The following is a 14,966-nucleotide window of genomic DNA, read 5'->3' on the forward strand; positions in this document are numbered from 1 at the left end:
CTACCTGTGGGAGTGGTAGAGTCAGAATCTTTGGTGACCTTTAAGCGGCAATTGGATAGGTACATGGATGGGTGCTTAAGCTAGGACAAATGTTCGGCACAACATCGTGGGCCAAAGGGCCTGTTCTGTGCTGTATTGTTCTATGTTCTATAACCTGCTGTTGTGTGATTTTTAACTTAGTTTTTTTATTCACGTGGGCATTGTTGGATGGGCCAGCATTTATTGCGCGGCCCTATTTGCTCTTGAGAAGGTGGTGATGAGCTGCCTTCTTCAGCCGCTGCAGTCCATCTGCTGTAGTTAGACTTCCAATGCTGTTGGGGAGAGAGTTCCAGGATTTTGTTCCAATGACACTGAAGGAAAACCAATACATTTCCAAGAGAAGATTGAATGGCTTGGAGGGGAAATTGGAGGTGGTGATGTTCCCATGTAAATGCTGCCCTTGTCCTTCCAGATAGTAGTGTGTGTGTTTGGAATGTGGTGTCTAAGGATCTTTAATGAATTTCTGCAGTGCCTCTTGTAGATGGTACACATTGCAGTTATAATGTATTGGTGTTGGAAGGAGTGAACGTTTGAGCACATTATTTCGGTCAGACAAGCAGCTTCATCCTCAGTGATGTTAAGCTTCTTGAATGTTGTTGGAGCTGCACTCATCCCAGGCAAATGGAGAGTATTCCATCACACCCCTGACTTATACTTTGTAGATATTGAACAGACTTTGAGAAATTAGTAAGTAAGTTACTCGCTGCAGGATTCCTAGCCTCTAACCTGCTGTTGTAGCTATAGTATTTATTTGGTAGTTCAGCTCAGTTTCTGGTCAATGGTAGTCCCATGATGTTGATAGTTTTGGGGTTCACTGATAATACCATTGAATGTAAAGGGACAATAGTCAGATTCTTTCTTATTAGATAGAGTCATTGCCTGGCAGTTGTGTGATGTGAGAGAGTGAGGTTTGCAGATGCTGGAGATCAGAGCTGAAAATGTGTTGCTGGAAAAGCGCAGCAGGTCAGGCAGCATCCAGGGAACAGGAGAATCGACGTTTCAGGCATAAGCCCTTCTTCAGGAAGGGCTTATGCCTGAAACGTCGATTCTCCTGTTCCCTGGATGCTGCCTGACCTGCTGCGCTTTTCCAGCAACACATTTTCAGCTCAGTTGTGTGATGTGACTGCTGCTTGCTACATCTCATCCCAAACCTGGATATTGTACAAATTTTATACAGTTTCTGAGGAGCCATGAATGATGCAATGATCAGTGAACATCCACTCATGACCTTACAATGGAGGGAAGACAATTGCTGAAGCAGCTGAAGATGTTTGAACCTAGGATACTCCCCTGAGGAATTCCGTCTGAGATGACTAATCTCCAACGACCACAACTATTTTCCTTGGTGCTATGTATGACTCCAGCCAGCGGAGAAATTTTGTCCTGATTCCAATTGACTCTAGTTGTGTTAGTGTTCCTTGATGCCACACTGTCAAATATAACTTCAGGTCAAAGGCATTTACTGTTGCCTCAGCTGTGAAATTTAGCTCTTTTGTCCACAATTGAACAAAGGCTATAATGAGGTCAAGAACTATGTGGGCCTAGTGGAACAGTGTGTGTCAGTGAACAAGTGCTGCTTGATGCCACCTTCTATCACTTGATTGATGATCAATAGCAGAATAATTCGGCAGTAATTGGCTGTATTTTGTATACAGAACACACCTGGGTGGATTTTATAGTTGTAGCTGTTCTGGAACAAATGGAAAGTTGCCTTCGCTATTTGAATGTAATTAATTGACCTGAGGAGTGAAAGATATTTTATAAATGCACTGTATTTTTATCTTGTTTTGTCTTTTTTACTTGCTGTTATATTTCAAAACCAAAATTACTAAAATTATATGTAGGTAGGTATGAGAAGCTAATTAATATTTATTGTAATTTAATTTGTGGAACTTCATTTTAACAGAACCTGGATAGAAATCTTGTGGACATCAACAACCAAATAAGTCAGGATAAAAGAATAAGTTCAAATCCTATTGTCAAAATTGTGTATGGCGACCCACAAACATTTCTTAAACTACCTGACAAGCAACCACTGCACAGTTCTACTATATGGAGCTGTCGGAAAAGAATTTCCATTGAACATTTGAGACACATAGTGGAAAACAAGGATGGGCAAGATGCTGTACCCATCCTTTGGAGGTTTCTACAAAAGGTATTTGGCACAGCATGTTTTATGGTCTTGGTTTTATATATATATTTATTGTATATGTGTTCTGGCAAAGTTGTGTTACCCTTATCAATTGAAAGATAGCCTAATTTCACAATAATGGCATCCATCACCTTCGGGAACCATGAAATCTTATGTGCGGTGGTGAAAATGGTTGGTGTAAGCTGAAAGAATTCAGTTGTTAAGTGCACACGTTTCTTTGTTTGCATCAAAAAGAAAAAAAATGCATCTAACTGGTGTGAAACATTTCAATCCTTTAAAGAATCATTCTAAAAGTGACAAGAAAAATACTTTCTATTCATATTTTGTAAAATTGTACATTTAAAATATCAGTGGCAAGGATTTTCAACATTGTGGCCACAAAAATACATTAATGCCTCATGACAGAGAATGACTAATCTCAGATGTCCACTAAACCTTAGTTTCTTTGGGCCCTGCATATGTCTTTTGGATCAGCATTCTTCCATAATGTGTGGAAAGATGTAGGCTGGGGAAGTTCAAAACTAGAAATCATAGCTTTAAGGTAAGAGGGGAAAGATTTAATAGGGATCTAAGGGGCAATCTTTTCACGCAGAGGATGGTACATGTATGGAATAAGCTGCCAGAGGAGGTGGCGGAGACTGGTATAATTACAACATTTAAAAGGTAACTGGATGAATACATGAATACAAAGGGTTTAGCGGGATATGGGCAAAATGCTGGGAAATGGGACTAGATTTATTTAGAATATCTGATCGGCATGGACGAGTTGAACCAAAGGATCTGTTTCCATTTTGTACAGCTCTAGGATGCACAAAATGCCAATACCAAGGCATTCATTCTAAAGCGTAAAACACCCAAAATACGGTCTGGCTGAAATCTGTGATAATGTAGCATATCTACCAACAATGACTCTCATTGTCTATAGTTTTACCACTGAATTTTTTTATTGTATTGGATGCATCTTTTGAATAGTTAGAGAACGTTCTCCAAAGTCTGAAGGTTATTCATAAATACAACCTGGAAACAGATAGCAAGCCTGGAAATTGTAATTGGGGAAATTAGGACACGCTTTGAGAAGATTTCTTTGTGGATTGAGGAAGACCTGAAGAGAGAATAGGACTGCTTGAAGTTGCATTACCAGTGTTGGGATGGTGGGCAAGAAGATAAAAACAAAACTGGCATTGGAGTGAGTAAGTGTAAAGACAATGAGTGAAGAACCAGAGAGGTTGGGGCTGAAGAAATGCATGAATTGAAGCTGATGTGGAACAGGGTTGAAGTGGCAGAGAAATAGACAGATTGGGAGCTTATGGACAAGAGCTGATAAGGAAAGCAGTGTATCAGCCATCTGAATGTAACAGAGCAAGGATTTGACAACAATGGTTACATTGTTTGCAAAATTTTCATATATGTTATATTGATTGAAATACCCCAGTTCAACATGTACAACTTCTGGTTTTCTCTGTTCATGAATGCATTAACAGCACAAATGCTTCTTTAAGTGTAAATTGGTGAACTGTAACTTGTTGATGCCAGATGTGTTGTAAATATGTTCTGTGGCATTTCTGTTAATGTGTTAACAATCTCCTAATGTGCAGGAAGCTCAGTTAAGATTGGTGAAGTACCTACCAGAATTATTGGCATTCCAGTGTGACTTGGTGAAACGATTTCAGAATGCAACTGATGTACCTGCACAATCTGTTCATGAGTTTCTTCAGAACATCAGTCCAGGTAATTCTTTTTCACAAAGCAATACAGACTTGAATCCTTTCTAACAAAGTATCTGTTCTTTCTCCAATATGTGCATTTTTTTTCTAGAGTCTTTAAAGCATACATTTTCATCTCAAATCTCACGCTTCTTTTATGTGTGGAATCAACTACGAACATTCCTTGTTACTAATGGTGAGTCATACCTATATTGTAGCAATTAAATTAATTACAAAATGAATGTTTAGTTAGCCAAAAAAAAGTAATCCGCAAACTTGTTTTATAGATAATCTTACAGCAACAATCTTGTATTTCTATCATCACAGTTTAGTTATGATGTATCGGGATGTGAAAAGCAGGATCTAATTCCGATGACAACAGAGATGTAAATTAAATATTCAAGGGAGAGGAAGGTATCCAAAAAAATCTTCTAAATTATTTATAGAGTCATGGAGATTTATAGCACAGAAACAGGCCCTTGGATCCAACTCATCCATACCAACCAGATATCCTAATTAACCTAGTCCCATTTGCCAGCATTTGGCCCATATCCTTCTAAACACTTCCTATTTGTGTAGCCATCCAGATGCCTTCTAAATGTTGTAATTGTACTAACTTCCATCACTTCCTTTGGCAGCACATTTCATAAGTGCACCACCCTCTGCTTGAAAAAGTTGCCCTTAGATCCCTTTTAAATTTTTCTGAACTCACCTTAAACCTATGCCCTCCGGTTTTGGATTTCCCTACCCTGGAAAAAACCTTGACTATTTACCGTAACCATGCTGGCCATGATTTTATAAACCTCTAATGCTCTAGGGAAAATGGCCCCAGACTATTCAGCCTTTCCTTTTAGCTCAAACCCTCTAACGCTGACAACATCCTTGTAAATCTTTGCTGAACCCTTTCAAGTTTCACAACATCTTTCCTATAGCAGTGTTGTCCCTGAGCCCCTGTAATTGGATCACCTGGTCCATTAACTTCAGCCTTGTTTGCATTTCTGAAATTTGTCAATTTAGATGTTTGGAACCAACGAGTTTGGTGCAAAAATCTTCAATTGGAACGTTTAAAAGAAAGGCATTCCTGACTAATGGCAAGTACTGTCACTAACCCAGTACATTCCACAGAGCCATCATGGTATTTTTTTATAATCACTGTGGCATTATAACTAATTTGAACCTGTGGCAATCATTTTGATGAGAAATGGCTGAAATAGAAAGTTGGACTAACCTATTTGCACACAGCAAAGTCCCAACAATACTAATATGATAACAAACTGATTTTGTTTGGAGATATTGGCTAAGGGAAGAATATCGACGAGGTTACCAAGTCAGCTTGGTGACCTGAGCTGCTTCCGAATAGTGCCTTGGGATCTTTTAAATCCACCTGAGAGAGCTAATGAGACTCTGTTTAATAGCCCATTGGCAAGTGACGCATCTGACTGTGGATCAGCCCCTCAAAGGCAGTGGAGTGGAATATTACATTGGATACTGTCAAACTGAGTCTAAGCAGACTCTAATCTGTAACAATTTAATATGCTTTATGTGTGGTTTACAATAGATGTAAACTAATGGGATTATTAATTTAAATCTTCACATTCCTTCCAGAGGTAAATGATCTCAGAATAAAAATAGTAAAGGCATTTTAAAGGATTTCAGCCTTTGGGCTGCAAACGTATTCCTTGAATAATAAAACCATTATTATTTTGACATTTTTAATTGTAAAGATAATGGACTTTTTATTTGCAAATCTCAAACTCTTTTACAGGTGAAATTAAGATTCCAGAGGAGTACTGTGCTTTTGATTTGGACATGCAAAACTGTGCACTCGAAGTCCTGCTCCCCCGTCGACAGAATCTTGGCTTGTGCTCTACAGCATTAATTAGCTACCTTATAGCTCTTCAGAATGACTTTGTTTATACAGTGGAGAAGTACACTAGCAAATCTACAATGTGAGACTTTTTTGCATGTCTACTGGCACTTTAAAACTCTTGACTATCCATATTAATGGCCTAATAACCGGATAAATGTTGAGATAAACGGGTGTTTTTTTTAAATTTTATTTTTTCATCTCATGTTTCAAAATTTTATTTTTCTTACTTGAATTGAAACACTACCTAATGCTAGAAACCCCCAAACCTGAGGAATTTTTATTTAAAAAGTAGAAATATAGTTGTTTGGAAGTTGGGGTGAATTCTGGATAATTTAAGTTTGAATACTAACTATAATGTAAAAATTGCAAGGGTCTTCTCCATGCCTAAAAATTTGTTAAAGATCACCATTTAGGCAAATGCCATTTGTCATTTCCCACTAATCATCAAAAATACTTGATACTAAATACTTTTCGTAGTATTTGGATGATTCCTTGAAGCACCTAGCACACAAGGCTATGGTTTAATTGCTGGAAAAAAAGGTGAGAGTAGATTGGTGCTTGATGATTGGCAGCGGCTGGGCTGTAAAACTGTATGAGCTTCAAATGTAGAAAAGGAAAACCACCTTCCAGCTTGGAACTAATTGGCAATCGACTGATGCCATTACAAGGTCACAGTAAGGAAGGTATACAAAATGTAAATAAATGTTTCATAGAGTAAAAATCTCTTGTACCCTCATTCGTTCACAAGTGTGTAACATGAGTAAAAACATTTAGCCAGGAAGGGTTTTCTTCCATCACTGTAACTCACATCAATCAATCATACATATAAATTATTATATTCAGTCTTGTGTTCATCCTGACAAAGCTTTTTTTCTTGGAATTTATAGATATTCAATTAATCCGTCGGATGTTGCTGACTTGCATGTAATTAAATATGAGGTCGGGAGAGATCTGATTCCTCTCATTTCATCCAACTGCCAATACACAATGGAAAAAGGAGGGGAAACCATGTTTGAGTATGATTTGAAGAGGATTGAACAGCAACTTACATATAGATTCTTAAAAGGAAAACCACTTATAAGCTTAACGGTAAGTCAAATTTGGGGTAATTTTAAAAATAACTGTATACTAAGTCATTCGCCAACTGAGTGTACCCTCCTCTAAGTCATAACAGACCTTGTGAATTATATTAGCACAATACTCTATAAAGACATCCTATTCCTTCCATTTTTATTCAGGGAATACCAACACTGATTTACAGACAAGAAAGAAATTATGAAAACATCTTTAAAGATGTGAAGAACAAGCTGCCTCAGGTACTCACTTCTTTTATGTTTCGAGTGGGCTTAAAGGATAATATTGCAGAATAAGAAAAACAAAAAATGCTGGGTATACTCAGCAGGCCAGGCAATATTTGGGAAGGGAGAAATGGAGATGAAGTTTTAAGCCAAGAATCTTTCATTAAAATTCAAATTAGTTAATGAGTTAGCACTTAGCAAGCAAGGAATAAAAGGAAAGGTTTGTCTTACTGTGGAAGGCAAAAGCAATTAAATGTTAAAAGGAGTGATGGTGCATGGCAGAAGTAGGTGGTATTGAAACAAGAAACAGAAGATTGTTGGCAGCACGGTAACTCAGTGGTTAGCACTGCTGCCTCACAGCACCAGGGTCCCAGGTTCCATTCCAACCTTGGGCAATTGTCTGTGTGGAGTTTGCACATTCTCCCTATGTCTACCTTGAAGCACCTAGCACACAAGGCTATGGTTTCCTCCCACAGTCCAAAAATGTGCAGGTGAATTGGCCATGTTAAATTGCCCATAGTGTTAGGTGCATTAGTCAGAGAGAGGTGGGTTGCTCTTCGGAGGGTCAGTGTGGACTTGTTGGGCCGAATGGCCTGTTTCCACTGTAGGGAATCTAATCTAATTGTTCCATGGGCTATTTGCGCCTTTCAGACAGTTGTCCTTCTCTGAATCCAATCCAAACAGGATAGCTGCTTAAAATAAGTCTCTTAATATTATAGGAATGTTTTCAAGGTTTGTTTTTGATTGTTGTGGCTTCATGCTGCCTCAATTCTTAAGGTATTATTTTTGTTCATTTTTCATTCAAGAACTTTTCCAGTTGAGTAGACTACATTAGTATTTAATATATAGCCTTAAGTAATTTCTTTAAAATGGACACAGTAGGATTGAAATATTGCCCGAAACGTCGATTTTGCCTGTCCTCGGATGCTGCCTGAATTGCTGTGCTCTTCCAGCACCACTGATCCAGGATTGAAATACTGCTAGTTTAGAGTGATTCTCAATAACACATTCCAATCCTGAAAACTGCAGCTAGATACGAAATTCTCAGAATTTGAAGGCCTGCCAAAGAGATCTCATTGATGCAACAGATTAATATATTGGTGAGAATATGAATAATGCAGACTGCTAATAGATTTGAACTCTGTGTTTCCCTTGAACATAAAATGTCCTGTAATGTTACCAATTTGCAGTATTTTCCTCACCTAGTTTCTTGTCATCCCAAATCATATCCATCAATGTTTTTCCTTCTAGGAGTTACTGCCAAACTCAATTATTAATGCAATAAGTGGTGAATTACAATCATACAGTGACGTGTGTGAAGCATTCACTGCTGTGGAAGTTACTTTAGGATTTCTGGCCATATCAGGGGGAGACCCTAATCTACAGCTTGTGGTCTACTTGAAGGAGGTGTTACAAATGGAAGATCAAACTGCACCGCACGTACTAGAAGTAAGTACATTTATCCTGAATGTATAATAAGATACTCTGGATTTACATTAGATTGTTTTAATCTGACAGGCTGGCTTTTTTCTCTTTGAATGCCTTAAAAATTATTTTTATTTTGTACTACATCTACAACATAAACTGGTTTCCACTTTCTTATCCAGAACTGATATTGATGAATAAAATGGGCTACTGTAATATTCAGGCCCATTCATGCAGATAGATTTTGATAGTCAATGTCAGCTTGACTCAGTTAATAAATCAGAGCCACTGTAGAACATGACGATATCTTTTGGGTAAATAGTTAAGTATAATTTTGAAGGAGTGCTGTGGTACTGGAGGTGAGTTGTTGGTTCAACATTCCGTCAAGACCTATACAGGCAAAGTTCTGCAGATGCGAGTAAAATGACATCTCCTGTTTATTCGAATATTGACTTCCCATCACTTGAATTGAGGAGGAGCAGGGAATTCATCTGGTATCCTGGCTAAGATTAATATGCTCAGCCCGTGTCAAGGACAAATCAATTGGCCATTAGTACAATTTCTGTTGTGTAACCTAGCTGCAAGCAACCTGCCGACTGAATTTTCCCACATAACAATGATAATGCCACTTCAAATCCATTCATTGTATGTGCATAACCCTCTTTTGGAGATAAGTGGTAAAGTACTATATAAATTCTAGTTGCTAAAATCTAACTGTATTTAGACTTCAGTGATAGTCCCTCCTGAATTTTACCCAGATTCATCATTCAAAGCCAACTTATTTGAAAAACATATCCTCTATGCTAAGGGATCTATCTGGATCATCTAAGATTGCAGTGCCAGATAACAATTTTACTTCTTTCTGTGTATTTTTTAACGTCCTTAGTCAATATTAGCTTTATTTCCTATTCGTTTTAAAGATGTTGGGACATTGTATATGGCTATTTGGATCTATGACAACAGGAAGTACAAGCATTTTTAATACATGTTAAATACTTTCTTTTTGCTCAAGGCGTTGAGGAGGTGCAACTTAAAACACATCCAAGCACTTTGGCAACTCCTCTCTGCAAGGAAATCAGAATGCTTCCTCCGTCTGAAGCGGGTAAGGAATGGAAATATTGCCAGCAAGAATCCATTTATTTTTCATGGGCTGTAGATATAGTGCAGGCAAGGTTTATGTCTCTTCCCTAGATCCCCAGAAAAGGTGATGCTGGAGCTTCTCCCAGAAATGCCACTTATTCATGAGTTTGTAAGGAATTTTAACATCTTGACACAATGATAATGAAAGAATGGGTAATATATGTCTGAAGGAGGGTGCTGTGTGACTTGAAGGGTAGTTTGAAGATTGTGATGTACCTGCATCCTTGCTATTATCATAGTGGTGGAGAGAATGGACATTTGGTAATGCTTCAAGTTATTAGCAGGTTCCTGCAATGCACTCTTTAGATTACTTCACTGTGTCCATTTTTTGTACTGTGATGGAAGGAGTTAACATAGAACAGCAGCCTTGCCACTGAATTCAAAGATAGTGTTTGGCTTCCTGAGTACTATTGTAGGTGTACCCACTTTTTCATAAATGAATGAATTAACATAATTGTGCATGACTGTAGATATTTTGTTTTATAGTCTATTTTCAGCCAAAATTTATATTCAGCCCGGTTATCAAAAAAAAGCATTGGGAGGTGATGGCCTAGTGGCATTATTGCTGCACTATTAATTCAGAAACCCAAGCAATGTTCCAGGGAACTGGGTTTGAATCTTGCTATGGAAGATGATGGACTTTAACTTCAATAAATTCAATAAAAATCTGTAGTTTAGAGTCTACAATGAAACCACTGATTGGGAAAAACCCAGCTGGTTCCTTTAGGGAAGGGCATCTGCCATCCTTACCCAGTCTGGCGTACAGGTGACTCCAGACCCACAGCAATGTGGTTTCTTAATTACCTTGTGGATAATTAGGGATGGGCAATCAATGCTGGTCTGGCAATCAAATCCTAAAATGTAAATAAACACTTAGGTATAATAGCTCAAAAGCTATTCTATCTGCTTAATTCACAAACTTAGCCACAGTGAAAAGATGCAGGCTTAAGCTTTTCACAAAGAGATGTGTACAATCCTGGGGAGCAGTCAGTGTTCTGTTCTATTTTCGGCAACCATTGTTCGGTTCAGAGCACTCTGTGATTGTGGCTGTAGTTGGAATTCCTGGTATCCTCTTAAATTTCAAAGAATTAAAGTGCAAGCATGCCCCAAAGGTTTTTGCCTTCCAGACAAAAAAAACAACAAATAGATAATAGTTGTTGACAGATAAATGTTAATATTCATCTTTATAGGTTGATATAATTGAGGGTTCTTGTGACTACAAGGCAGTAACTAGATAGGACCTTTCCACCACCTGCACAGTACTCTATTATGCCCAGTGCTCAATAAGTACACAAAAGCACAAATATATTTATCCCAGTTGTACTGAGTTTGGGTTTACTCTTCAGCATGCTGTTGAGTTGCTGGTCTATATCTGTTTCGGAAGGAAATGGGTAGATATAAGATTTTAATCTGTAAAGAATGTATTCAACCCAGGCTATTGCTGCATATCTTTTAGCAGTCTGCTTTAATCAGCTTTGGCTGAAGTCTCGGAAGTGGTTAGCCAACTATCCTCTGTGCACCATAGATTGTGAAGAACAAGGGAATGGAGAAGAATGTTATCTATATTAAAGAGGAGTAACTGCAAATTTATCAAGAAGTAATTTGGCATTTGATTAGTAGGAACATCAAGGGACAGTGTAAAGCATAAAATTTTGAATTAATGCTGTAGTGCAGATTAAAAAGAAGATTACTCTAAGTGTATGGTCCATACTTACTCATACTGCAGGGTTACAGCTAATTTAATGCAATAGGTAAACTTTTTAAAAGATCAGGGAGAGAATATATCAATCAAAGTTTAAGTTCCTCATTGTTTTTGTGTGTGTACTTTCAGGATCCTTTCTCAGGAATTCGAGCTGAATATAAAGAGGACCTCAGTGCAGAGGAAAGGAAACAGTTGCATACTTTCTTCATGCATACAAGTGTAGATATATTCATACTGGAACTGCATGAAATGTTGATTTTGAAATGCAAAAATATTCAATCATCAGAATCTTTAAACGCATCGTGGAGGTATGTCCACTTGTTATAAAAGTTATCCTTAAGTTTGGCAAGATGAGGAGTTTAAATGTCAGTTTTTCAGTAAACAAATTAAGTGTAGGAACACTGTTTAAATTAGTATTAAATACATATTGATAATTTCAAGTCATTGAGTTTGTCATTTGCTTACACGAAAGAAGACATTTTCATGGAGCATTTTCTTGGTCTTGCCTGATTTTGATGAGATGCAATATGTAATTAATATGTTTGTTATCGTGGTCCACCAAAATCAATCCTCTTAGCCTGTCTTGGAATCATTGGGATGTACAGCACGGAAACAGACCCTTCGGTCCAACTTGTCCAGGCCGACCAGATATCCCAACCCTATCTAGTCCCACTTGTCAACATTTGGCCCACATCCCTCCAAACCCCTTCCGCTCATATATCCATCAGATGCCCTTCAAATATTGCAATTGTCCCAGCCTCCACCACTTCCTCTGGCAGCTCACTCCACACACGCACAACCTTCTGTGTGAAAGTTGCCCCTTAGATCCCTTTTATATTTTTCTCCTCTCACTCCAAACCCATGCCCTCCAGTTCTGGATCCCCCCCACCCCAAGGAAAAGACCCCGTCCATTCATCCCATCCATGCCCCTCATGATTCCAGAAACACTAATGAGGTCACCCCTCAGCCCCCAACGCTCCAGGGGAAACAGCCCAAGCCCACCCAGCCTCTCCCCACAGCCCAAACCCTCCAACCCCGACGACATCCCTGTAAATCTCCACTGAACCCCCCTGAAACTCCACAACATCCCTCCAACAGGAAGGAGACCAGAACACTCCAACACTGGCCCAACCAATGTCCTGCACACGACCCCCCCAACTCCCACACTCAACACTCTGACCAACAAAGGAAAGCATACCAAAAGCCCTCCTCACCATTCCATCCAACTGCGACTCCACATTCAAGGAGCCACAAACCCACACCCCAAGGTCTCCCTGCTCAGCAACACTCCCCAGAACATCAAGTGTACAAGTCCTGGCAAGATTTGCCCTCCCAAAATGCAGCACCTCGCATCCATCCAAACTAAACTCCACCTGCCACTCCTCAGCCCATTGGCCCATCCGATCAAGATCCCATTGAAATCTGAGGCAACCCTCATCGCCGTCCACCACACTTCCAACTCCGGTGACAGCTGCACACCCACCAACCACACCTCCTATGCTCACATCCAAATCATCTACCTAAATGATGAAAAGTAGTGGACCCAGCACTGATTCCCATGGCACTCCACTGGCCACAGGCCTCCAGCCTGAAAAACAACCCTCCACCACCACCCTCCATCCTCCAAACCCAAGCCAGCTCTGCATCCAAATGGCCAGCCCTCCCTGCATTCCGCGAGATCCAACCTCGCCAACCAGTCTCCCATGGGGAGCCCTGTCAAACGCCCCACCGAAGTCCACATAGACCACATCCACTGTTCTGCCCCCATCAATCCTCCATGCTACCTCTTCAAAAAACTCAATCAAGTCTGTGAGACATGACCCTCCACGCTGACCATCCCTAATCAGTCCCTGCCCCTCCAAACACATGTGCATCCCGTTCCCCAGGATTCCCTCCAACAGCTTGTCCACCACCAACGTCAGGCTCACTGGTTTATAGTTCCCTGGCTTGTGGATGTAGGTTTGCTCATCGAGCTGGATGGCCCACCTCCATACGCTCCACCATCCCACTAGGCGACATCCCCAGTGGGCCTCCGAGTGAACCACCGCCGACAATTCCTGCCTTCCATCTACATGTTTGGATTTCTTTGAGTTGGTGATGTCATCACCTGAGAACTACTTTGTTAGCAAAACCAGTATGTCTAAAATCAAGATAATATCAAGCCAAGTTGCTCTATTTTATCTGAAATGTCTGTCAAGAGGGGCATAGCAATGCATGATCTATACAACTCAATTGTTGAAAGGGTGAACTGATGGTAAATTAGAGGGATACTGAAGGTTTTTGAAGACATATGGCAAAGAATGAGGAAAAAAGGCTCTGCTTCAAACTTCTTAATTCAGAATAATTTTAGAACTTTTTTGTAATGAGTTGAAAAATCTGATTTATTTTCCAATATCTAAAGTCATCTTTATTTTTCAGTTTGAAAGATACATTGAGAATCCTTATGGATATGAAGGAAGTGGAAAATTTGCCAGAACTTGATGATCGTTTCCCAGACCAAATTCTGTTGTCAAAGAGTGTGGAGACCTGGAAAGCAGCTGTGACTTTCAAACGGGAGCGATTACACGTTTCAAGATAATTTTGAAGGACCATTTAGATGAAATCTTTGTTTAACAGTGATATTTCATTCTAACACAAAATAGAAATCGTACAAAATTTTAAAGCAGAAACATTTGCTTTGCAATTCCTTTTTTTAATTACTGAAGCAATAATTTATCAAGCACTGTGTCAGATATAACTGCCTTTGTTTTGCACCTGAAGATCTTTGAAGAGGTGTTTGAAGTTTACAAAAACAAGTGATATTATTAAAAGTTAGTCTTTGCTTATCTTGGTGTCTTAATCCAAGGTCAGTTAAGCATTGTAACACACATCATGAAATTGCAATTTTCTCCTGCACTGCATATATATTTACATTATGTGAATATGGGTGTGAAAATATATTCTGCCTGCCATAACGAAAAATGCATAATCTTCTTACTTTATTAAGGTGCCTTTATGTTAAAATGCTGCTTAAAAATGTGAATGTTGGTTTCTGAAATGAAACAACATTTTATTAAAGACTTGCGAGTGCTTTTTTTGGAAAACCTTTCAGTTAATTTTGAAAACATAATGTTTGCTTTGAATTTTAGGCATTGCCTGTAAGTTTTTACAAAAACCAATAAAGCGCGTTAATTTAAAAATACGTAATTTGTTAACAGAGTGTAAAGCCTTTATTATTTGAAAGTAATGCAACAGCAAAACACATAACATCCTCTGCATCAGAACAAATTTTTACGTCTCTATTTTGTCTTCCCAATTTAACAATATATTGAAGCATGATAGACAGTTTGAAGAAAACTTAAGTAACTTGTATTATTATGCAGCTGTGGTTAATTTCACCAACTCCGAATGGACATAAATTAGCCCTACATGAGAAAGGGTTTAAATTAATTTGTCAATAGGATAGGTGACTAGCTGAAATATTAGAGAGGAGAAATGAAATGTATAGAGGACTTGAAGAGAAAACTAACAATAGACTAAGAACAGTCAGTAACAAAAGGAATCAGAATAATGCATGCTGTGCAATCTGATAAGCGTTTGAAGAGAAAATCTGTAGAATGCAAATAGAGCTGTATGCATTCCTCACCACATAGGGCTA

At 38.9% G+C, this 14,966-nt stretch overlaps 1 protein-coding gene across 6 annotated transcripts in view; it reads left to right on the plus strand.

The window, feature by feature from the left end:
* Positions 1-14,523, plus strand: part of LOC122562231 (E3 ubiquitin-protein ligase rnf213-alpha-like) — a 185,504-nt gene extending 170,981 nt beyond the window's left edge. For all 6 annotated transcript variants that reach the window (XM_043714953.1, XM_043714955.1, XM_043714956.1 and 3 more), the window contains 10 exons: positions 1,946-2,194; positions 3,787-3,919; positions 4,007-4,090; positions 5,660-5,843; positions 6,652-6,853; positions 7,003-7,080; positions 8,314-8,511; positions 9,500-9,589; positions 11,459-11,637; positions 13,748-14,523. In XM_043714953.1, coding sequence (XP_043570888.1) covers positions 1,946-2,194; positions 3,787-3,919; positions 4,007-4,090; positions 5,660-5,843; positions 6,652-6,853; positions 7,003-7,080; positions 8,314-8,511; positions 9,500-9,589; positions 11,459-11,637; positions 13,748-13,907 — 1,557 coding nt within the window. In that variant the 3' untranslated portion in view covers positions 13,908-14,523. The remainder of the gene's footprint in view (positions 1-1,945; positions 2,195-3,786; positions 3,920-4,006; positions 4,091-5,659; positions 5,844-6,651; positions 6,854-7,002; positions 7,081-8,313; positions 8,512-9,499; positions 9,590-11,458; positions 11,638-13,747) is intronic.
* The last annotated feature ends 443 nt before the right edge of the window (positions 14,524-14,966 follow it).

The sequence above is a fragment of the Chiloscyllium plagiosum genome, chromosome 24 (genome assembly GCF_004010195.1).
Source record: "Chiloscyllium plagiosum isolate BGI_BamShark_2017 chromosome 24, ASM401019v2, whole genome shotgun sequence".
Classification (NCBI taxonomy): domain Eukaryota; kingdom Metazoa; phylum Chordata; class Chondrichthyes; order Orectolobiformes; family Hemiscylliidae; genus Chiloscyllium; species Chiloscyllium plagiosum.